The following is a 24,324-nucleotide window of genomic DNA, read 5'->3' on the forward strand; positions in this document are numbered from 1 at the left end:
GTAAAGAACTGGTATATTATAGCAAACAATTTTTTTTGTTTACTTTAAAATATTTCATTTATATTAAATAATTCAAAAAATGCTAGTTTTCCTTTCGTAAAGATGTCTCTGTAACGGCTTTTGAATTTTATTTGCAAATTTTTATGAAAATTAAATGATTTATAATAAAAGCTTCATACAAAACGTGGTACTTCATTCATGTAATACAGAAAAGCCATAAAGAGTTGGTACTTTATGGGATATTTCCTTTTTAAACTATTTTTTACATATATTACGTAGATAACCTACCATTTTTTTTTCAAAAGAAATTACTGTACCATTTTTTGAATGGCATTTCAAAAACATTTCTAACTGAAACAGCACCCACAATAATGGCACAAAAAAGGTGCCTTACTCCCTCATCCAGCTTTACTTCATGTATTACTCTCACAGTTTGTGTTATTGTTGTTAGGCTTCATTATTCACTGTAGATTCCCTTTTCTCCGACTAAACGGTAATAATAAACCCCAACATCAGTAATTAATCCCAACTTCATACCATATATTTGTAATTTTGGCCTTCATGATGTCAGCTAAGGGACCCAATAACTCAAAGGCAAGGGAGGTCAGTCAAATTTTGACAACTTCAGGGGGTGCCAGTGAAAGTGTCAGAAATCTCAGGGGAGGTTTCTTAAATTATCCCTAATAAATATATTACAAACCACATTGTAATTGATAGTTATTGGCTAATTAAATATATTAGTACAAATGTATTAGTAAAGTTACTCGAACTAATTAATAATTTCTATTAGTAAATATGTATAATTAGTAGTATAATTCATAATATTAATTATATTACATAAATTAATGTACATATATAATACATATAAGTAATAATACCATTGTTATTGGTGCACTGAAGAGACGCATAAGCATTGTGAGCAATGAAAATAGATGGGGAGAAACATAAGTTACTGTTCCTACACATTAATGGAACGATGGGCAAAAGAAAAGGCGTTGGGCCTTACGGTCGTTGGTTAGGATAGCAAGGCGAGGAACAAACAGCCCAATCGTAAAAGCAGTTTATAGCAGCAGCGTACGGCACCAGTCTACAAAAGCTGGGCAACTGAAGCTGATTCCCAAGTAGCCACTTCGGAAAACGTCTATCCCACGAAGAGATTTTGCGCAACATACGCTTCCACTTAATTTCGTATTTACAAAAACAGGAACAAGTTTGGCTCGTCTAATAAACAATTTGTCAACTACTTACTCTCCTATTAACCAGTGCAGTAGCGGTATTTGCTACAGCAGTGCTTACGACGCAACCTTGACAGTCATGCATCTGGTGATCCTTCTGTGCATGACCCCTTCGGTGGAACTACAATGACTTACCCATCTACACCTAGCAACCTTGAATACTCTTCACCCCACCGATACATAACAAAACACAATCCCTAAAGCCGGTGTTGCTCTGTAACCTGTCTGTCGTCACGGCTGCTACTTCCATGCACAACCATACCATCTCTTTCAACCTCTGCATTTCACACCTAGAAGAATATATAATAGGATTTACACACGCAACAGCAGTGAAATAAGAACAACAAAGCCATTTACCAACAGGTACTGCATCAGTACAATGACTGTTTACTACCTTTCAGTGGCTGTGGTGATAACAGCTTACAATGGCCCATGACACATTCAAACTTACATTATTTACACTTCAAGGGTAACGGAATCAAATTTTTTTAAACACTATACCCAGCTTTCCCCGCATTCACGAATACCTTGTAGCCTTCTCATGCTCAAGACAAATTAATGCGAAGGAAAGATACAAACCCTTCCCCTTCTACAATTTCGTACTTGTTTCATGGAAAGACTACTCTTGCACCTCTACTCACCAAAACCTGCCTTATTTATTGCGTAACTGCAAACCGAAGCATCACAACAGTAGTGCCTCATCTTTCTCCTGGACTTCTTTGTTGGCCACCTGTGTCCCTTCCACCGCTACCGAATGGTTGTGGTACAAATGCTTGTCCTCTCCATTCGCCTGAGTCGCTCCAGCCCGTACCAATTTCAAATGATTTTTCCAGCGAGTCATCCAAACAGTTTTCCATATAATCATCATGAACTGCTGTGTTGTGCGAATTATTTTTGTATGGGCATGTTCGTTGGTTGTGGCCTGCCTGCAATCTTCAACCCATATATCACATGTCAAATCATTTGTGACTGCAAGTAATCACGTTAACTGAGCACAATGCTAACATTACACCACTTCAACTTTCTTGCATTGCCAATAACTTTGTATACTTTGTATGCACTTTTAATTATGTGTTTATTTACTACTGTTGTTAATAAGAACGAAAAATACCCACTTCTTCATTATTACCTTCACTGTCCACTTCATGTATTTTATCAATTAACTACTGTATAACTACGTATGCAATTCCGATAGTACCTGCAATGACCACACTTTCTTTTCTTCTTTGCTTCTGCATGCTTGTGATCACCTTTAGACCGGGACACCCTGGGATCTAACAGCCCGAATGTTCTTCTACTTCTATCGTTCCTCACTCTTGAATCCATTGCAAATCCATCTCCCCCATATCCCCTATCAATCCACTTCTCCTTTAGGTCCACAGAATGCTTGTCAAACATCTGTTGCAGGTCATTAAACGCATCATCCATGTAGGAGGCATAGTAACACATAGTATTACAGCTGGACTTTAAAGTGCCATATCTGGCCATTTGTGTCAGCTGTTCGTCTGCAACAAATGCTTTCATTCCATTATTAGTACAGTGAACTCCCTTTGTCCACCGCTTCGAAATGCATGCTTCTGGGATCCTGTTCATTCCTTCTACCACCATCACGCGAAACATGTGAGCACAAGGAATCCCCTTTGACTCGAATTTCATGCAAGAGCAGATTAGCTTCTCCGTTGACCTATCATAATCCACCCTCCAACTTATTTCGTGTCCACCATATTTCGAGTAATAATATGTACGACTCCCTCCATCCTCGCTCCAGCCCTCAGAAATTAGAAGTTCTTGCCTGTTCAAATGCTTCCTCACCATGAAGAACACATTCCTTGTAAACACCTCCGCTGCGCTCCCCTCTAATTCGGGCAGGATTGTGGTTAAGACTGGTTTTGTGTTTTCGCTTGTGTGAACTGCTTTGCTCTCAGTATGTCGAAGCCATGCTATTGCCAAATCAAAACTTCTAACGAATTCATATAGTCGCATTTTTTCATTCAAGTACTCATTCAAAAAAGCATTCATTTTCTCACACCTTTGAGTACTTCTCATACCTGCAAAAAAATGACCGCGTAAATAGGCCTCTGCCCATAACCTTCTCCTACGGTACAACTTCTTCACCCACTCATTCTCTACCACCCCACATTCATTAACCAACCTAGCCCACCGATCCTCAAACTCAAGAGTGCTACACTTTCTCGCCATCAGGTTATAGAACCTGTTATTAAACTCCTCGCAGCGAATATTACTCCGTGCATTTCTATGCAAGTGCCACGAACATAGCCTGTGACAAGCATCCGGGAGAAGATTCTTTATGGCTCTTCGCATTGCACTGTCCCCATCTGTCATCACTGCTACTGGCTTTCTACCTTTCATAGCCTCTACAAATGTACTTAGCACCCATTCATATGTTTCAATCCTCTCATCTGATAGCAGTGCACAGCCAAAAACAGTACTGTTCAAATGGTTGTTTACCCCTGCAAGTACAACTAGTGGCTTGCGGTATTTATTTGTTTTGTATGTTGTATCAAACACCAATACATCTCCAAATACACTGAAGTCCGCACGAGATTTAGAATCTGCCCAAAACAACCTTGCCAATCTTCCTTCGTTATCTACATGATATTTATAAAAGAACATGTCATCGGCATCCTTCTTCGCTGCCAAGAACCCAAGTGCCCCTTCTGCATCGCCATTAAAAATATCTTTTCTACGTTCCTCGTCCATTCGGTTATACAAATCCTTAATGCAAAATCCCACGTTACTATACCCTCCGGCTTTGATAACAAAATGTTTCATTATCTGGCATATTCTGGCCCCAACCAACTTTAGACTTTTTGCCTGCGCATATTCTGCATCGCTCACTTTTCTATGCGACCTAATGTGTTGCACACTTGCCTCTGATGCCAGCGGGTGATTGTGCTCCATAATGAAACGTGTCACCACATACTTTACCGATTCTATGTCATATTTCACGCGAAAGCAAGCCCCACACCCGGTTCTTGTGATTGGTTTTGCTTCTCTTTTCCGGTCTTCATAATTAAACCACTTTTCATTCCTATAACCTTCACAGCAACATACCCATTTTCTAAATCTTGAAATGCCATCTGCATCTCGTTTGGCATTACTTTTACGAATCCCAAATCCGCTTAGTTTCGCATACAAATTATAGAATTCCCCAGCTTCTTCTTCCGTGTCAAATGTTAATTTCATTACGTCATCCACGCCTATTGCGCCCACCAATTCATCTGCCTCCTCATCTTCGTGTCCTCCTATTGAACCACCGCTTTCTTCAATGAATGTGTCTCGGTCACACTCAGGTTCTTGGTTAAGGTCAAATGACCTTAACCTGCCGCAAACATCCAACCCCATTTATCCGTTCTCTGTTTCCTGCACCATGTCATGAGTTTTAAGCGCCCCATCCTGCCCCATAGTTACAACCCCTGTGTGGTTGTTCAATGTTTTTTCTAACCATGGTCGCTTAACATTTTTTTTTCAGCCTCCCCATATGCTTTCGTTTGTAACATAAATACTGCTCGTCTACTAATGGAACAAAACATATATACACGATCATTTCAGTTAACAAACCATACTTTACCTCACAACTTTCACAAAATGCAACCGATAAACATTACTCTAACATTCATATACACAGTTTTTATAAGTGTGGCTGATGCAATTATATCAACCTTTAGCATAAAATACCACTATCGACATGCATTTTCATTAACACCCACAAACTCAACCTCTACTGTGTGTTTCTTTAATTCTTTTCACATAAGCATTCGCAATGCAGTATGGGGGCCATTATCCATGTCCACACGGCCATCCAAATCACTCTGTTTTAAGACTTTAGTCCTGTTACAACGTCTTCTTCACGTCTTCACTCATTTCTGCTTAATTTCCTTTACACAATTTAATACAAATTAGAGGACCAACATTTCTTACGTACGTACACAAAGCTCGGTGCACAAACAAACTACGATAATATCCCGATTTCGTTTCATCTTTGTTCGAAGACGCAGGGTCTTACACCCCGTATTTCGTATTCCTTATTCCTCTATCATTGCCTCTTACAAGAACTGTAGAAATCACCCTACTAGACGTACTTTACTCGTTATTCTAATCCATTTTTCAAAGTTATGGACAAAAGTACTCACCTTTGATTTCTCTGCTTCTGTTCCACGCCGCTGCAGTCTGTCACCACAGCTTCGGAAGGGCCTTCCTCAGATATATCTACCGTCACCGCCTGCGCCTGAATTTACGCCAGTAGACACCACCTCTTTACCAAATTTGTGCCTTCCATTCCGACCTCGCCACCTGTCTTCAAACACACGCATCACCGCGGGCCCCAACATGGCTCTGTGTTTAGTACCTAATACGCTTCCTCTTCGGTGGCCCCACTATGGCTTTGTTTAGTACCGTTTACGCTTCGTCTTCGGTGTTTTATACAACAGAACCGACACCGGCGTGTTAATTTTTATGCTTTCCGATAAATTATTTTTTTTTCAACGAAATTGGGTTCTCCTAACTGTCTGATGGACGAAAGCCGTAAAGAGCTGGTCGTTTATAAGACAACCGTTTTAACTAAATTTTATCCCATAACCCAACATTTGTATTTAAGGCACGTTGGGTACTCTGTCATTGTAATGGTTGAAAGGCACAAAGAGCTGGTCTTTTACTCACCAACGGGTTTAATTGCATTTTATCCGATAAATCAGTCTGTCTTTATGGCACCTTGGGTATTATGTTGTTGTAATGGAAAAAAGCCAAGGGGAGCTGAAACTTTTGAACTGAGACACACGTTTGAATATAATAATGGTCCTCAAAATGGATTTAATCTTTAGTTGTAGTCCAGGAAAGCCATAAAGAGTTGGCTCTTTATTGAAAAATGCATTTAAATATGATATTGTGCAATCGCTAACATTTGTATTCAACGAAAATGGGTTATTCCGTTGTTATTATGGACGAAAGAGTTGAAAATTGGGGTTGTTTTAATAAAGTTACGGGTTTATTTTTACTCCTTAGCCCATTATATTTATGTTAATTCCGTTTCACCCCAATGCATTTCCAGCTTGTGCAGTACGCTACATTTCCAATGTCCAAACCGCGGTTATAGGTCATCACTTCCTTTTCTGGAATTATTCCCTTTCGGGTCCGTACTTGTCAGGTTGCAACGTGGAGGCTTCTTTGCCATATTATCTGCTTTCCACACGTATCTTCCAACTTTGTGAATGCACTACAGAAATTACCCTTTTTAAAAAATTAATTCAAAGGTAGTTAATTCACACACACACACACACACACACATACATACATATATATATTCTCATAATATAAACTAAAATTATAAAAAATTAGGAGGCTAACTTTGTTTTACACAATATGAATTAAAATTTTTAAAACTTTGGGAAGAGGGGACCTATGGCCCCTATTAGCTCCCTATTTGTTTCGAAGTGTTTGGATAGCATATTTTTTCAAATAATATTTCGCTTGCATCATAAACACATTTTTTAACCCACCTTTTTATATTTTTAATCACCTTTTTATCTTACATACATCATATCACAAAATGTACTATCGTAATTATTCCAAATAATATTTCAAATAACACTCTATCCAAACAAATTTCAATAGCATCTTGATTTCAATATCATTTTTTCTTTTCAAATTTACAGTTTTATCCGTGATTGTATAGCATTATGATATAGTAGTAATACAAAAGAAATACCATGTAAATGATGATAGTTTTTTTTCAAATAAACAAAGTGGTTTACGAATATTCCTATCTAGCGAGCAAAAGGGTAGTTAGGATATTTAAAAATCTTGCTACACAAACAACAAAAGTAAGGTATGTTAGTGATATTTTTAAAACTTTAGGGGTGTCAGGCGAAATGAAGAGAAACCTCAGGGGAGGTTTACAACATTGGCTTACTGAATACACTTATTTATGCCAATTATACTCTTTATACTAATTATATTTTTAAACTAAATTACTATTTATGCATATTTTAAAACTTCAAATTTAATTGCTATTAGCGAAATTATATTGATGTGTTTTTATACGAGTAGTATTTTATTATTTTGGATACTACTTTAATTAGAATTTAGTTTAAAGGCATTCACTGGAGTTTGGATGCATCCAGAGAGCACCGATCGATGTATCTTCATGCATAAATTGGAATAAATATGCAACTTAATTTTTTTTAAAAATAATTCACTACTCTATATCCGAAATTTACTTTTTGGAGAGTATGTTTAGTTCATACTATTTTTCGTAGTATTTTAAAATATATAAGTACAAAAAATTTTTAAATTATACCTATACTCATGTATTATACGAGTATATTATGAATACTTACTAACTAAGGTATTAAGCTTTAATCATTGATAAAACATCTTATCGTTATTTCAAATAAACTTCCTAATACTAGTTTGAGATAAGTTTTAAAGTAAAATAGTACATGTGTCCCATAAATCAGGAAATATTGATTATTAATCAAATTTGCCATGTTATCAGTAATAATTACTATTTATGTATAAAAACTTACTATTGCTTGAATGAAACTTGCTATTACTTGAAGTAAAATAGTACATGCATTTGCTTGCCTTTTGCTTTGGCTAATTATAAAATTAGACATAATTGTAGAAACCTCCTATAGGTTTTGACATATTCATACGGTCTTCTCTAATATTTACAAAACTATACAAAACTCCAAAGACTCTAAGATTTATATTACAAATTTAATTCCAACAAAATTTACTAACATTAAAAAAATTACTTTACATGGGGGAGTGAAGTGAAAAAATGGGAGTATAATAATATCCTTTAATTGTTTATTCCATAAATATCCCTTATACATGTATGTGAGTTGAATTTGTTTAATAATGGAAATAATTTTGGTGTAATGGGCCATTTTTTTGTGCAGTTGGAGCATATTTGGCCTGAATAAAGCTATTTCTAAGATTTTGCTTGAATACCTAAATTATTTGTGCTGTTGGCAGATTTACCTTTAATATAATAATAATAGTAATAGAATTACTATTATTCGCTAGCAAAGCACAACATTATTTCCTTTCCCTTCTATATTTTCTGTTCATGCAGCACTTCCCCACGACATTTCTCTACTTTTTATTGCTCTTTTATTCACAATGTTAATCCAAATGGATACGTGATTTTATTAATTTCAAATGGATAGCTGAATAAAACCAATTAATTAGTGGCTATTAAATGGACAAATTTCGACTACCTATTTATAATTAATTTAATTAGACGTAAATTCAAATTCATTAGTAAGCAAATGAATTTGAATTCGTATACACAATAATTATATCAAAGTTTTTGCAAAGCCATATCTATCCAGTGTTTCCTATTCTTTAATTTTCATTTATTAAAAGTTTTGGAAACAAAATTGGTTTTCATTTATTAAAAGTTTTGGAAACAAAATTGATTACAGTAAAACAAACTGCCAACTATTTATTAAACACTCATGTGAAAGTAATTTAAAAATTGGTTACCTTTGTCTGCCTGACATTTAAACCAATTTTTTTATCATAATTTTTTATTATTATCACACCCATTCGGTGTGTCATAACCAGTGCTCAGAATAATCTCTGGAGTTTTAAGAACCATTATACAACTTTCAAAACAAACAAATTCATTCAAAATTTTTATTTGGAATAATTTCATAAATCAAATCGCGGTCACTTTCTGTAAAGTATCACTTTTTCATAAAAGACCAGCTCTTTATGGCTTTCATCCATTATAAGAACAGAGTACCCATTTTTTCATAAATAAATTTATTTATCGGATAAAATAAAAAATAAACTTGTTTTTCATTTCAATAAAACACCAGTTCTTTATGACTTTCCTCTATTATAAGAACAGAGTACCCTTTTTTCATAAACAAATTTATTTATCGAATAAAATAAAAATAAATTCATTTTTTAATAAAAGATCAACTCTTTATGGCTTTCCTCCATTATAAAAACAGAGTACCCATTTTTTCATAAATAAATTTATTTATCGGATAAAATAAAAAATAAACATGTTTTTCAATAAAACACCAGCTCTTTATGACTTTCCTCTATTATAAGAACAGAGTACCCTTTTTTCATAAACAAATTTATTTATCGAATAAAATAAAAATAAATTCATTTTTTAATAAAAGACCAACTCTTTATGGCTTTCCTCCATTATAAAAACAGAGTACAACCCGTTTTTCAACAAAATACCAACTCTTTATGAATTTTCTCCATTATAAGAACAGAGTATCCATTTTTTAATAAATAAATTTATTTATCAGATAAAAAATAAATTTATTTTTTAATAAAAAATCATTTTTTTATGGCTTTCCTCCATTATAAGAATAGAGTACCCATTTTCTCATAAACAAAATTATTTATCGGATAAAATAAAAATAAATCCGTTTTTCAATAAAATACCAACTCTTTATGACTTTCCTTCATTATAAGAACAGAGTACCCATTTTTTCATAAATAAATTTATTTATCGGATTAAATAAAAATAAATCCGTTCTTCAATAAAACATCAGTTCTTTAATAAAACACCAGTTAGCGACAACAACTTTAGCAAGAAGTAGAAAGGTTGACGCTATTAAGAGGCTTATAGCAAGGAAAAGTACAATACTTCACCAAAAATTGGAGCCATCATATACTTTACGAGGGCGGGGCAAGGACATTTTTCGGTTAAAATTCTCGCCAAAAGAAGCGCGGGAAAGCTTCCCTCCAAATACTGATTCTAGTGACCCAAAGTTTCTATGTTATTGGTGAGAAATCATGGGTGCTTTTTTGTGAAAATTTCAAAATTTTGCTCCCTTCCAATTTTTAGCAGAGCTGCGTATTGAAAATTTTTTAACCATTCCCGGCACAGCACATGTCAAACCTAGCACCACATGAATTCCAAGCCTTCCATACTTGCAAGGCTACTTTCCCAAATATTGTTCTCAGATTAGAGCCCTCGAAAGTTCAATCGCAACCTTCCTGCACCTTTCTCCTTCTATCTCTCTTTCCCTCTCTATCAATTTTCAGTTTCCCGTAGACATATGGTTCCCCTCTTCCTCTCTAGCATCCAGATCTGAATTTATACAATCATGGACACACTTTAAAGACCCTTTCGATGCAATGGCAGACTTCAAGGAAAAGCGATGGTGTAGGTTTTTTAATATGTTATTTTCATCTCTGTTTTGTCAATTGCATTTTTCTTGCATTTTTTGTCAATTTAACAATCGCAAGATAAACCTTTTGAAATTGTAGGCTTCTACTTCAGTGGATTAGAGTGAATGGGCATCTCAGTTGGAGTAGAGAAATGGGTCTTACTGGAAGGCAAAATGAAACGACCCGTCAAAATTGGATCTTGAACATCTATCACTTTTTAGGAGTTTGTGTGAATTTTGGGTTTTTTTTCCTGGTTTTATTCTATGTGGTTTTGTCTGTATGATTGGAAAGTTCAATTTCTGATGTACTTTCGGGGGGGTTTGACTGTAGCAGCAGGGAAGTGGGGAAGTGGGTGGCTTTCCGGTGGCACCGCCGGCTCAGTATAACCCATTAGACGAGCCGAGTCCATTGGGATTGAGGCTGAGGAAAAGTCCTTCCCTTTTGGAATTGATCCAAATGAGGCTTTCTCAAGCTAATTCACCTAAGGGTGCAAGTTCCAGTAAAAAAGAGCTTAAAGGGGCCGCTGCTTCTGGTTCCTCTGAGAAGCTCAAGGCTTCAAATTTTCCAGCAACTATTCTGCGAATTGGGACCTGGGAGGTATATTTATACATTTGCATTTGATCATGGATTTTAGAAACTTGTTTTATTGGATTGCTTATGATTTCGTTAATTTTGATTGCATGTCTTTGTTTTAATTTCTAGTATAAGTCAAGATATGAAGGGGATTTGGTAGCAAAGTGTTATTTTGCAAAGCATAAGCTTGTATGGGAGGTTCTTGATGGCGGGCTCAAGAATAAGATTGAAATTCAATGGTCTGATATAATGGCTTTGAAGGCGAATTCCTGATGACGGATCGGGGACTTTGGATGTAGTGGTATTAGCAACACTTACTGTGTCTTTGTTAATTACTTTGTATGTCGTTATTATGAACTTTTTATAGTGAAAACATGTTTTTTTTTAATGGTGTAGCTTGCAAGACAACCTCTTTTCTTTAGGGAGACAAATCCACAGCCCATTTTATTAAAAAAATGGGATTTGTTAATGACTGTTAATTACTTTGTATGTCGTTATTAGGATTTGATTTGAGTATCTTTGTGCTTTGTACTGTTGATAGTATTGGTTGTAATATATTATTGCTCATTTTGTATTTGTAATGACAAATTGGTTTGTTATTTCGTATACAAATTTTGCTATATCTCAATATTGACATTAATGATACCTCTTGCTAAAAAAATGGTTGAAAAAAAAATAGCAACTACAGTCACAAAGCTGCTTTCGGCAACTTTCTTGCAAGAAAATCATTTAGCTGCATTTGATCGTCTTTCGTAAGGGGTCGATGGTTTCCAATAAAACACCAACTCTTTGTAACTTTCCTCCATAAATTTTCTATTTTTCCTTTTTTCACTGAAGTAATTTATTACTTGGATAAAATCAGAAACTCCATTATAAGAAAAGGTTTGGAGGGAATAAGTTGTAAGCAATCCATGACAATTACCGCCTCTACGCACATGTGAAGGAACAGGGGCCATGACAATTTGCTACATGTACCGTGCAAATCTTATCCCATTGAAAATCACATTGAGAGGTGGGCCACCATTTTGCTATATCTCAATATTGACATTAATCAGTTTATTTTTATTTTATCCGATAAACAAATTCTTTTTTGCCTTCAAAATGAGTACTCTGTTCTTATAATAGAGAAAAGTCATAAAGAGCTGATGTTTTTTTTGAAAAAACGGGTTTATTTTTATTTTATTTGATAAATAAATTTGTTTATGAAAAAATGGATACTTTGTTCTTAAAATGAAAGAAAGTCATAAAGAGCTGGTCTTTTATTAAAAAATGGGTTTATTTTTATTTTATCCGATAAATAAATTTATTTATGGAAAAATGGGTACTCTATTCTTATAATGGAGGAAAGTTATAAAGAGTTGGTCTTTTATTGAAAAATAGATTTATTTTTATTTTATCTGATAAATAAATTTATTTATGAGAAAATGGGTACTCTGTTCTTATAATGGAGGAAAGCCATAAAGAGCTAGTCTTTTATTAGAAAATGAATTTATTTTTATTTTATTCGATAAATAAATTTAATTATGAAAAAATAGGTACTCTGTTCTTATAATGGAGAAAAGCCATAAAGAGCTAGTCTTTTATGGGAAAGTGATACTTTACGGAAAGTGACCACGATTTGGTTTATGAAATAATCCCAAATAAAAATTTAGAATGAATTTATTTGTTTTGAAAGTTGTATAACGGTCATTAAAACTCCAGAGATTGGCAAAAAAATTTTGGAGTTACAGAAAAGCAAAGAGAAGAAGGAGAAGAATTGAGCTTTTTATCCGTTGCAATTGTTCCGTTAAAAATGGCTCCATTCGATTTTATCAATTTTGTGTTGAGTAAAATCATTGTTCTAACGATCAATTCTTCATTTCTCGTTAATTGTCCTTAATTGGCCAAAATTACGAAATTTTGAGGATGCAATATGTTTGGGGTGAAACTTTGAGGATGAAATTGGTCAACCACCCAAATTTTGAGGATAAAAAAGTGCATTTTTTTCCTATAAGATATTTAATCAAATGTTATTTCTTGTTTTAATTTTAGTTATGACTAAACTACATATTTATCAAATAGACATACCTTTATAATTAAAGTTAATATTTGATATTTTAGGATACCATATATTTAAATAGATGAAAATTATTTTTAACATAATATATTAAAATAATTTTATTTGTCAATCATTTTGGCACTCCCTCAAAGTAAAAAAATCTTGGCTTCGTCACTGTCTAGGAGGAAATTGGGGCCTATTGCTAACAAAAAATTGTGAAAATTTACCTTTATATCCTAATTATTTGAAAAAAAATCTAATGAACAAATTTTGCAAAAGAAACCTTGTTTCTTACCAACAAATTAAGTAACTAATAAAATCACCTTTAATATTGCTTTAACATATTTAATTTATGTTAAATACAAATTTTACCAATTTCTCTTTTGTAAAAATATAAGTGTATCACTTTTTCAATTTTAATTACAAACATTTATGTTTTTTACATAAATGTAGTGATTCAGAGTAAAATGCCCATAAATAGCTAGTATTTTGTTGATGTAATGCAAAAAAATCCATAAAGAGTTGGTATGTTATGGGCGCAATCTTTTTTACTTTCACATATTTAAAATTTGTTAAATGTAAAATCTACTAGTTTTCCTTTCATAAAAATATAAGTATAATACTTTTTTAATTTTATTTACAAATATTTATGTATTTTACATAAATGTAATGATTCAGAATAAAATACCCATAAATAGTTAGTATTTTGTTGATGTAATGCAAAAAACTCATAAAGAGTTGGTATGTTATGGGCAAAACTCTTTTACTTTCAAATATTTAAAATTTATTAAATACAAAATTTACTAGTTTCCCTTTCGTAAAAATATTAGTGTAACACTTTTTCAATTTTAGTTACAAATATTTATGTATTTTACATAAATGTAATGATTCAGAATAAAATACCCGTAAATAGCTAGTGTTTTGTTGATGTAATACAAAAAAAAAATCATAAATAATAGGTATGTTATGGGCAATATATTTTTTACTTTCATAAAAATCAGCTTATGTTAAATACAGGACAACCAATTTTCCTTTCGTAAAAATATTAGTGTAACAGTTCTTCAATTTTAGTTACACATATTTATGTATTTTACATAAATGTAATGATTCAGAGTAAAATGTCCATAAATAGATAGTATTTTGTTGATGTAATGCCCGTAAATAGATAGTACTACTTATGCTTCCTTTTCGGTGTTTTATTCGTAGGCCCATTATATTTATGTTAATTCCGTCACACCCCAATACATTTTCAACTTCTGCAGTACGCTACATTCACATTTCTAAACCGCGGTTATAGGTCACCACTTACTTTTTTAGAAACATTCCCTTCATCTTCGTACATGTCAGGTTGCTACGTGCCAGCTTCTTTGCCATATAATTTACTTTCCACACCTGTCTTTGGAATATGTGAATACACTACAAAATTTACCCTTATGTTTCATGTTTCACGAGGAACAAAGAATGGATGTGACTTGGAGCGGTCACCTCAAGCCCATTGCTTCCCGCTAAAGCTAAGAATGAAAAGAAAGGAAAATAGGGGGAACAAAGTGCAAGAAGGACGACGACATTTGAACCAATCACAAAGTGGCAAAATTTTGGGACCACTCACCAGCCAATCACAATTGGCCACATCACCCAAATAACCGCCCTTGCATTCCCAAAGGGAATATAGGGGAGAAAAAGTAACGAGACGTTTGGTAAGAGAATTTCGGAACGGAGAATTGAAATAAACTACATAATTTTTGTTTGAATTACTACTATCCTAATTGAAATTTTGGAACTATATCTAAAAATTTGGAATTCTCCAATTCCCTAGTAACCTGGAAGGTTTTGAACGAAACCCAAGTCTGATTCCCCTTTAGAAACGGAGCTCATCCCGTCACCTATTAAAAAAATTAATATATAATTATATACATATATAATTATATATAATATATATATTACAATTATATATTTTATTATAATATTAGTGTAATTATATAATATATTTATAACTATTATAATATATTCATAATAATAATAATCATTATTATTATCATTATTATATACACATATATAATATATTATATAAATACATATATTATAATTATTTAATTAAATATAATTATAATTATATAATATATATTATAAATTTATTAATATTATATGATAATACATTTGTAGTATTTATAAATATATTTATAAATTTATATTATATGTACATATAGTTATTATATATATGTCTATATAATAATAATAATATATTATATATTTATATTTATATTTATTATTATAAATATAATAATTATTATTATATTTAATATATAATATACAGTATAATTATAATTATAATATAGTAGTGTAATTAATATATATATAATATAATATTTCTATAATTATATTTAATTATATATGATACATAATTATCCATAATATTTAATTTAATTAGTTACAAACTTATAATAATGATATTATTAGCTATATGTATTATATAATGTATATTAGTATATATAGTATAATTGATAATTATACTAAATTTGCTAATACATTTAATTAGTGAAAATTTCTTATATCTCATTTCGAAAGAGCCAACGAACCAAACATCAATTATAGTAATAATATATATTTTTGGTACTGAACCAAACAGATGCATTGAAATGACTGACTCAATTCCAAATCCAAGATATGTGATCCCAATTCCAAATTCGATTTCAAAGTACGAACCAAATGCCACCTTAGTTCACGTGCGGAGGAGGACGACATTTGAACCAATCACAAAGTGGCAAAATTTTGGACGACCGCCCACCAGCCAATCACAATTGGCCACATCACCAAGACAACCACTCATTTGAGCCCTTGGATTCCCTATATACACATATACTATGAGGTGAAAACCGCGCATGCCTAGGGGTGGCAATGGGGCGGGGGTGGAGCGGGGGTTACCTCCCTCAACCCCCGCCCCGTTGCATTTTAATTCCCTCCGCCCCGCCCCACTTCCCCTGCAGGGTTAAAAAAATTTTATTATATAATTTCATTATAATTAAATTTGAGCAAATAATCAAGTACTAAAATATCAACACATTACCAAATTATTATTCATTGTAACTTTACAATTGAAACTCATAAAAATAATTAAACAAAGATTATTTGAATACAATTTAATATGATAAAACAAATATAACTAAAATAATCAAATTTTCATTTTTGATACAAATACAATCACTAAATTATTATTGTGTTTTTTTTAGAAAAAATGTTATTGTATTAAGTGTAGTTAGGAATTTAACATAAATGTATTAATAAATTTAGTATAAATAATTAATAATTTTTATTAATAGACATATATAATTAATAATATAATTAATAATATCATTATATATATATAATTATGTACATATATATATATTTTTTTTCAAACGGGTGGTGCACCCCCGCCCCCCGCCCCATTTCTAAACGGGGGGAAAAAATTCCCCCGCTGGCACCCACCCCGTTGCCATCCCTAGCATGCCTAGCACAGTTTGAGGATTATAAAGTGCCCACCAAAGAAAAATCACGTGCTGTTAAATTGAAAAGGGTGGGAAAAAAATCGAAAAATGATGATTGGAGTGATAATGCACTTAGACAAACAAGAAGTGATGAAGAAAAATCAGATGCTCAACTCCAAAATCCTATATGAGTCCTCCATTTCAGCAAAGAATTACCATTAAGATGAAGCAATGGTGCAGAAAACAGCCAACTTTAGCAGAGAAATTTATCTTGTCAACGATATTATCATAAAAGAAATTATTCATTGCATTCTATATATCAGTTCAAGAACCAAATAAGCCAAGGCATGTTTTTTAAACATTCGGAGATTCATTGTGATGCTAATCAGAGAATGTCTATTATTTGTCTGTGAAGAGGATATGTACCTGCAATCAAAAAAAAAAAAAAAGAAAAAAGGAGGCTTTTGCAAGTCAAAAGACTCAATACTATTTTTAACACAAAAACATGAAGGACATTGATCCATTTATACAAAAAAATAAAATAAATTTTTTTTTCAACAAAAACTGAGAGTGATAATGCATTTAGTTCCACACAAACGACCATCAAGCATTCATCATGTTTACTTCAAATTTCTGCTACTCGTAAATCATTAGCTATCTATTACTTGTAAACTCTTCCTGTTGGATGGTAAAGGATGGCTCACAAAAGAACATTCATTTGCATGGCAGACGATGTCCCAACGTAGTATAAATGCACATCCTCGTACAACAGCATCATGGATATCACATAAAGAGTATTCAGAAACCATGAATATCCTACAAGTTCAGTGCACAGCGATCACAGGAGGACTTCCAATGGTAGTAGCTAGTTGGTGAAATAGGAGACAAAACTTCTGCACCAACAACTTGAGAATGAGGACTTTCAAACACGGTTTTCTCAATGAACTAATGAGCAAAACTTACATTACCAAACATTAAGATGAAATAGTTTTATAGTCAATTCAAGAGTGATTTTTATAAGCTGAGCCAATCTAGAGAAACACAAATACAACTCTATATATATATATATATATATATATATATATATATATATCTCAATACATCTAACGTCAACTGGATTGGTAAAAGCTACAACAAATTCACCCACGAACTTAAAATATGAACCAAGACCATGCAATAATGTCTATTTTCTCAAATTCACAGTAATATCCAATTCCACATACTTCGACAAAAATAATACAGCAGCAGACTAAAATGCAAATTGTGAAAAGCACATAACCCCCTGACCATTCTCCTCACTCAATTGATTAATCATCACTTCCACTATGCAGCATAATCTAAAAAACTTAAAGAGTTCATCAAACTGCAAACATTTTAGTCCAAGACTAAAATAAATACATACATACATACGCATGGATGCATGCATACATACATATACAATATATATATATATATGTATATATTTCTTTCCCTAAGCAAAGATTATTACACACTGTAAGAAACGTCAACAGGCTATACCTCAATCAATCCTTCAACAACAATCAAATTTTAACTTTGAGTAAAATTTGTAAAACGGAAACGAAGACAAAATACAAAATGAAAAACCAGAACTTTATTGACTCACCTGATGATCAGGATTCTAAAACATAAAATTCCTAGGCTTTTTCACATGCAAGAACCCCTAATTCGGAGTGAACAAAACCAGCCACAACCCTCAACTTTAATAACTGAAAATACAAATAACAAAAATAAAAGACCACAAATTTTTTGTACGCATTATTGGCCTCAGATGCATGTGGAGCAGTGATAATGAAAGTTTAAAGTAAGGCTCAGGTCTGTTATCAAAAGTCAGGCAGACATGAGGTTACTGCCATGGCTGCAGATGCAGTTGCATTTGAAGAGGAAAAATGAATGAACCTCAAATGCCATCAGGGTTGCCTCACCAAAATATGGCAATCAACTTAAAGCCTGAAATACAACTAAATAAACTAAAATTGTAATGTCATATTGCAAAAAACCTATGATGTTCCTTATTCCTCCCTGTTTTGATTCTAAAATCTTCTAATAAATGTCTTGAATTTTTGTGGCACTATACTTCTATTATTATCAAAAACTAGTGTTCTTAAATTGTCCAGTAATTCTGAAAGTCATCATTAAAATCAATCAGTAGCTAAAAGACAACGAAATGAACTCCATTTAGCATCCGATTCCTTTTCAAAAAAGAACAATCTTTTTTTTTGTTTCCAACAAATTTTAGACGCGAAAAATGAATGTGAGAAGAAGTCCACTATTGAATACACATAGATACAACTAAGAAGTCAAAAAATGGAGTAGCACAGCAGTCATTTTGCAATATTTAGCAGGCTGACTAACTCAAGTAGAGTTTATTAAAACCTGACCAGAGAAGTACAAAAGATGGAGAATTAAGACCAGTGACGATATAAATGATGGAAAAGGAGCCTGAAAATATGCTTTCTCATTATCTCTGAAGCATGTTTTGATCAATTTCAAGTGGATTCACAGCTTTCGACATCACACCTAATGCCTGCTGCAGAAAACTTGCATACATACACACATACCATTTCCATTTGACAATAGATTGTCAGCAGATAGAAGAAAAGTATGGCAATAGAAAGAACATTTTCATTGCAGGCCCAACATTTTCAACTGCCCAAATACCAACAGAACAGATCAGATATCAGACCACAAGGGAATATTACCTATAAATGGAAAAAGGAACAGAAACAGAAAAAATGCTCACCCATGATACAATTTTCTGGTCTCTTCAAATGTTCAGATTTATAGCAATTTGCAGCATACAAATTGACAACATGTGACCAGAATAGGTTTTCATTTGTATTCTTATTAATCCAGTCTGATAATTATGGTCTAAACTTCAAGAAAGAAATGAGTAGGACATTTGCTAGCTATCAAATCAGGCACAATAAGCATAACAGCTATGAAGAGATAATCTAAAGATGGGAAAGAAGTTTCATTTTGTATTTCTTTTTGTTGACAATGGGAGCAGATATGTGAAGAAGAATAAGAAGAAGAAAACAGAATCCATTACCCATGCTAAAACTTGTAACAATGCATATAAAACATTACCTATGGTAAAAAAAGGACCCAACTGCAGGGGAAAAAAATCTGCGTTAGGCAAACTGTCCTTAAGCAAATTAAAGAGCCCAAGACTTGAAATTCATCTGATACTGCAGAAGATTACCAACTATATAAAATGAACAAAATGCACTAATTGAACAATTGCCTAAATAATTGAACAAAATGCCAAAAAACTGATGAAAAATAGTATGCAATTATGCTGGTATCCAGAAAAACGTACAGACAATTTCTGTATAAACTGAACTGCTTTGGCGGAATTGTATACAAAACTCAAAAGGGTACTCGGTAAACTATTGTAATTTGCAATTAAACAGCATATAGCAATCTCAGAAATGCAGAAATTTTCAAAAGGAAAAATTTTTGTATAGCACAAAAGCGAGAGTGCCAGACTTACTACTGCGACTATGAAGCTCTGAACTCTTTACTACCTTCAAGAAAATTCTGTAGTGTTCCTTTTTTTCCGGTAATTGATTGAATTAAGTGCCTGAAGAGTGAAGAAGTTTGGGCTTCTGAATGTTTATAGTCATCAACAGGTAATAAAAGTCATAAAAAATGAAAGTTAACGGACATGCAAAGCTCGATGGATCTGGTCCGCACAAAATACAGAAAAACAAAATGGTAGTAGTAGAATTGAATACTTATCCTCAAACACTAATTCTTTTGTTTCTTTATCGACTTGGTTGATGTCACTCTGAACAGAATCCAAGATCATTCCAAACCTGCTTAATGAAGTTTCCATCATTACAATCCTTTGCTCAAGTTCTTCAATAATTTGGCCTGCTCAAGAAGTAAATACCGGAAACTTAGAAGAAAAACCTTGTATATCCTGGAAAACAAGCTTGTTTAGACAACATGCAATACAGAGTTACTACATTCTCATATCCAATTGAAAGTCCAAGCGGGAAGGCAGAATCTTCAGAACAAAATTGTTCTTTCAAAGTTGATGATACTATTTAATTGATAATTGTAAACTTACACTTCTATTCAGGAAGGGACCATTTGCACATTTGATTGGCAGGAGATCTAGAAATTTGTATTTGACTCTCTTCCCTTGGGAAATCAAGAACACGTGGTCGACAACGAAGGAGATATCCAAGAGACAAACCAAAGAGAGGGAGCGGGTAGAACAAGGTCTACTTTTGATATACATTGAACCATTGTTCCTGATACCAAGCAAGAAACAGATGGCGGAACTTTGGGGTTTGGAGGAGAGAGAAGAATACCACCTAAAAGCTTAGAAGAATCTCAGCTTTGTCCTCGTTTATCACATACTTCTACATACAGCAGAAAGGGTAAACGAAAGAAGGCAATTTTGACCAAAAAAATTAAGAAAACAAAATAAAAGAGGAAGAAGAAGGATGAAGAGGAGAGGGAGATGAATGAAAAAATGAAGAAAGGAAAAGCACTGAGGGAGTGGGTAGAAACGTGTGAAGTTGCCTGGCGAAGTGGGTAAGCTGCCGATGTCCATCGAGCCCCGCATTAAAAAATCACCCTCAGAACTCTTTCTTCCAATTGTTAATTGTTAACCAACAAACACGTGAGAATCACGTGCAAATGGAGGACGACTAAAATGTAGCCAATACGTTCCGAGTCTCTTTGTCTATCTGATTGATGTTAATAAATGTCAAAAAAGTATCAGCATACCTTTCTGCAGAGAAAACCACAAATTCTGAAAAACCTTATTTGGCAATACCTTATGCTGCCCAACCCAAACAGGTGACTGCATAATCACATGAATTTTCTTCCAATTATGGGATCCTGTTGCATTGAATACAGTATAAATATTCACTCCCCAAATTCTGAGACCCAAACTTCTTGCCATCTCAAAGAAGCACTATAACCAGCATCCTTCATATTGGTGCTCAAATACCCCAACATTTCATATATCTCACAGCAGACAGGATGGGCTTCATCTTTAGATGCAAAACAGTGTGCTACACCAGAAATGTTAATCCAACTGCACCCTACCTCTTTTGTCAGACCTTTTTCCCTCATTCCTCTTCTCACCCTATTTACATATTCCCAGTTTCCTTCGGCTGCATAAATATTTGAAAGTAGCACATGGTAACCTGTCGTCTTATCTCCTCCGGCCAAGGCAAGCAACTTGTCAGCAACAACTTTTCCCAATTCAAAATTTTTATGTATTCGACAAGCAGCAAGAAGTGAACCCCAGATTCCTAGAACATTACACTCCTCATCTATTTCATCAGCAAACATGTATGCTTCAACCACTCTACCAACTCGTCCTAACATGTCCACCACACAAGCATAGTGCTCCAGAGAGGGCTGCACCTCATGATCTCTCATTGACTCAAAAATTTGAAGACCTTCAGTAATCAATCCTGAATAACTGCATGCAGACAAGGCCGCTAGGAAGGGAACTCCGTCAGGTTGGAATCCACTTCCCCTCCAGGCATTAAAAAGCAAGATAGCTTTGTCACCCATCCCATGTTGGCCATAACCCACTATCATGTTAGTATAAGTAATAGAATTTTTATTGGGTGACTTTTCAAAAACACTTTCTGCATAGTGGATTGCACCTGATTTTGAGTACATGTCCACCAGGGCAGAGCCCACAAAGACATTATCATCCAGAAAGTTGCGAATAGCAAAACCATGGATTGCCTTACCCAGAGCTAAACTTCCCGACTGACTGCATGCAGGGAGAATTGATGCCAATGTGACAGCAGTTGGAGTGAGATCCAGCTCAAGCATCTGCCTAAGGACAGCAAAAGATTTCTCAATTAACCCATTATGGGTATTTGCTGAAATCATAGCATTCCACATGGCTGGGTCTCTATCCTTTGAGCAGTTCATATTGAACACTGCTTGTGCAGCTTTCATCATACCAGATTTAGCATACATATCTATTACATAAGTATTCATCCCTTCAAATTGAATTCTATGCCTGATCAAGTAAGCATGGGTCTGTTTTCCAATATCCAGATTTCTTAAATTTGATGCTGCAGAAAGTACAGCAGCGATAGTTACACCATCAATCATAAATTTTTGAGATTGCATCTCGTGCACAAGCATCAATCCCTCAACATCCATTCCATTCTGTACTAGTGCAGAAACCATTGTATTCCAAGAAACAATATCTCTTTCTTGCATTCCATTAAAAACTCGAAATGATTCACTAATGCTATTGCACTTCGAATACGTGGACACAATGGCATTTTGAAGGATAGCATGTGATACCAATGAATTCTTAATCAAGGATGCGTGTAGCTGCTGAGCAAAACCTAGACTCTGCAATTGTGATGTTGCAGTTAACGCTGAAAGAAAAGTCACATCATCAACTCCAACATCATCTTGTGCCTCTAGTGCTTCGAGAAAAAGATGAAGTGCTTCAATGGCACAATTATTCTGAACACATCCACCAATGAGAGAGTTCCAAATCTCTATATTCCTCTCCAAGCAATGGTCAAAAATCCTCCTAGCATCAGCAAGGCAACCGAGCTCAGCATACATATATATTGCTGAACTCACGACAAACAAATCATTAACATACTCATCCCCAAATTTAATAACCATGCCATAAAGAACATGAGCAATTTGAACATCCATCACTCTAGAAGTGGCCGGAAACACATTAACAAAACTAACAGGAGTCGGTTTTATACCCATTTTCAACATCATCACAAAATGGACTAGCCCTTCAACAGGTCTCTCTGTTTTCAAATACCAAGAAATGATGGTGTTCCAAGCAACCACATTTCTTTTAGGCATAGTACTAAACACCCTTTTCACCAAGTCACAGCTATATAAAGCATCAAAACTGCTCAGGCAAGTGGCATACACATTCAAAAGAGAGTTATACACAATCCTACCAGCGTATATACCCGACCTCAAAATATGACAATGAACTGCTTTACCTATTCTGAGCTCTTTCGTTTCGGCGCAAGCTTTCAGAACAGATGAGAAAGTGTAAGGATCAGGCTGGTGCTGACTGGAACTCTTCATCATTTTGGAATACAAAGCAATGGCTTCATGGTGCAAGTCGTTGCAAATATACCCAATGATAATCGCGTTCCAGAGAACCGTAGTTGGTTGAGGAATTGAGTCGAACAGTTGGCGGGCAACATGTATTTGGCCCTCTTTGCAGAGCTGGCTGAAACGGTACCGAATGGTTTTTGCCTTTTGAGGGAAGCCGTGGTCGAAATGGCGTTTGATGGAGTCCTGGGAAGAGCATTGTTGATCAAGGTGGGGAGAAGCCAATGGGGCTTTGTTGTTTACAGGTGTTGAAGAATATGTACGGTTGGATTGGGCGAATGAGGTGGTGGTGGTGAACGAGCATCTGTGTGGCAAAGGCAAAGCGGAGGAAGACATGATGGTCTGACTTAGCCGCATTTGGATAGCATGGCCCTGTTTGGTTCTCACACCTACACCATACCTTTGATAGAGGTTATGTAATGTCATCAAATTTAATGGCAAGTTTTTAGTTTAAATAAATATGCCAATTCTTATTTCTAGCCTTTTTTTTTTGAAACTTGAACATTTTTTGGAAATCATTTTTATGCTTAAGTCTTCAATCAGTTACACATTTCAAGTATAACCGAAAATCCATTTTTTTTACTAGCTAGTGTTACAGTCCTTACCATGGACATATGAATTTGTTCTCAACTAGTAAGATATATAGGAAACTATTATGATAGTGTATAAGATATGTAAGATGGGATAATATCATAAACCACCTTTGAGGTTTCTCTTAATATCACTT

The 24,324-nt window shown here is 34.1% G+C and overlaps 2 protein-coding genes and 1 long non-coding RNA gene across 4 annotated transcripts; 1 reads left to right on the top strand and 2 right to left on the bottom strand.

The window, feature by feature from the left end:
- Positions 1–1,380: 1,380 nt before the first annotated feature.
- On the bottom strand, positions 1,381–4,601 carry LOC140021138 (protein FAR1-RELATED SEQUENCE 5-like). The gene is made up of 2 exons (XM_072071909.1): positions 2,434–4,601; positions 1,381–1,525 (listed from the first exon to the last, which is right to left on the bottom strand). Exons 1-2 carry the CDS (start codon positions 4,599–4,601, stop codon positions 1,381–1,383), a joined length of 2,313 nt encoding a protein of 770 aa, XP_071928010.1.
- Positions 4,602–10,166: 5,565 nt separating this feature from the next.
- On the top strand, positions 10,167–11,599 carry LOC113719560 (uncharacterized). The gene is made up of 4 exons (XR_003454918.2): positions 10,167–10,401; positions 10,506–11,003; positions 11,109–11,280; positions 11,376–11,599. It is a non-coding gene; the product is annotated as an uncharacterized lncRNA (long non-coding RNA).
- Positions 11,600–20,093: 8,494 nt separating this feature from the next.
- On the bottom strand, positions 20,094–24,003 carry LOC113719226 (pentatricopeptide repeat-containing protein At3g22150, chloroplastic). 2 transcript variants are annotated; one of them, XM_027244376.2, is made up of 3 exons: positions 21,295–24,003; positions 20,578–21,205; positions 20,094–20,378 (listed from the first exon to the last, which is right to left on the bottom strand). In XM_027244376.2, exon 1 carries the CDS (start codon positions 23,952–23,954, stop codon positions 21,387–21,389), a length of 2,568 nt encoding a protein of 855 aa, XP_027100177.1. In that variant the 5' UTR covers positions 23,955–24,003; the 3' UTR covers positions 20,094–20,378; positions 20,578–21,205; positions 21,295–21,386. The 2 variants fall into 2 exon arrangements, with proteins under 2 accessions (XP_027100177.1, XP_027100176.1); XM_027244375.2 differs by having other exon boundaries at positions 20,578–24,003.
- Positions 24,004–24,324: the final 321 nt, after the last annotated feature.

This window comes from Coffea arabica, chromosome 11e (genome assembly GCF_036785885.1).
Source record: "Coffea arabica cultivar ET-39 chromosome 11e, Coffea Arabica ET-39 HiFi, whole genome shotgun sequence".
Lineage (NCBI taxonomy): Eukaryota > Viridiplantae > Streptophyta > Magnoliopsida > Gentianales > Rubiaceae > Coffea > Coffea arabica.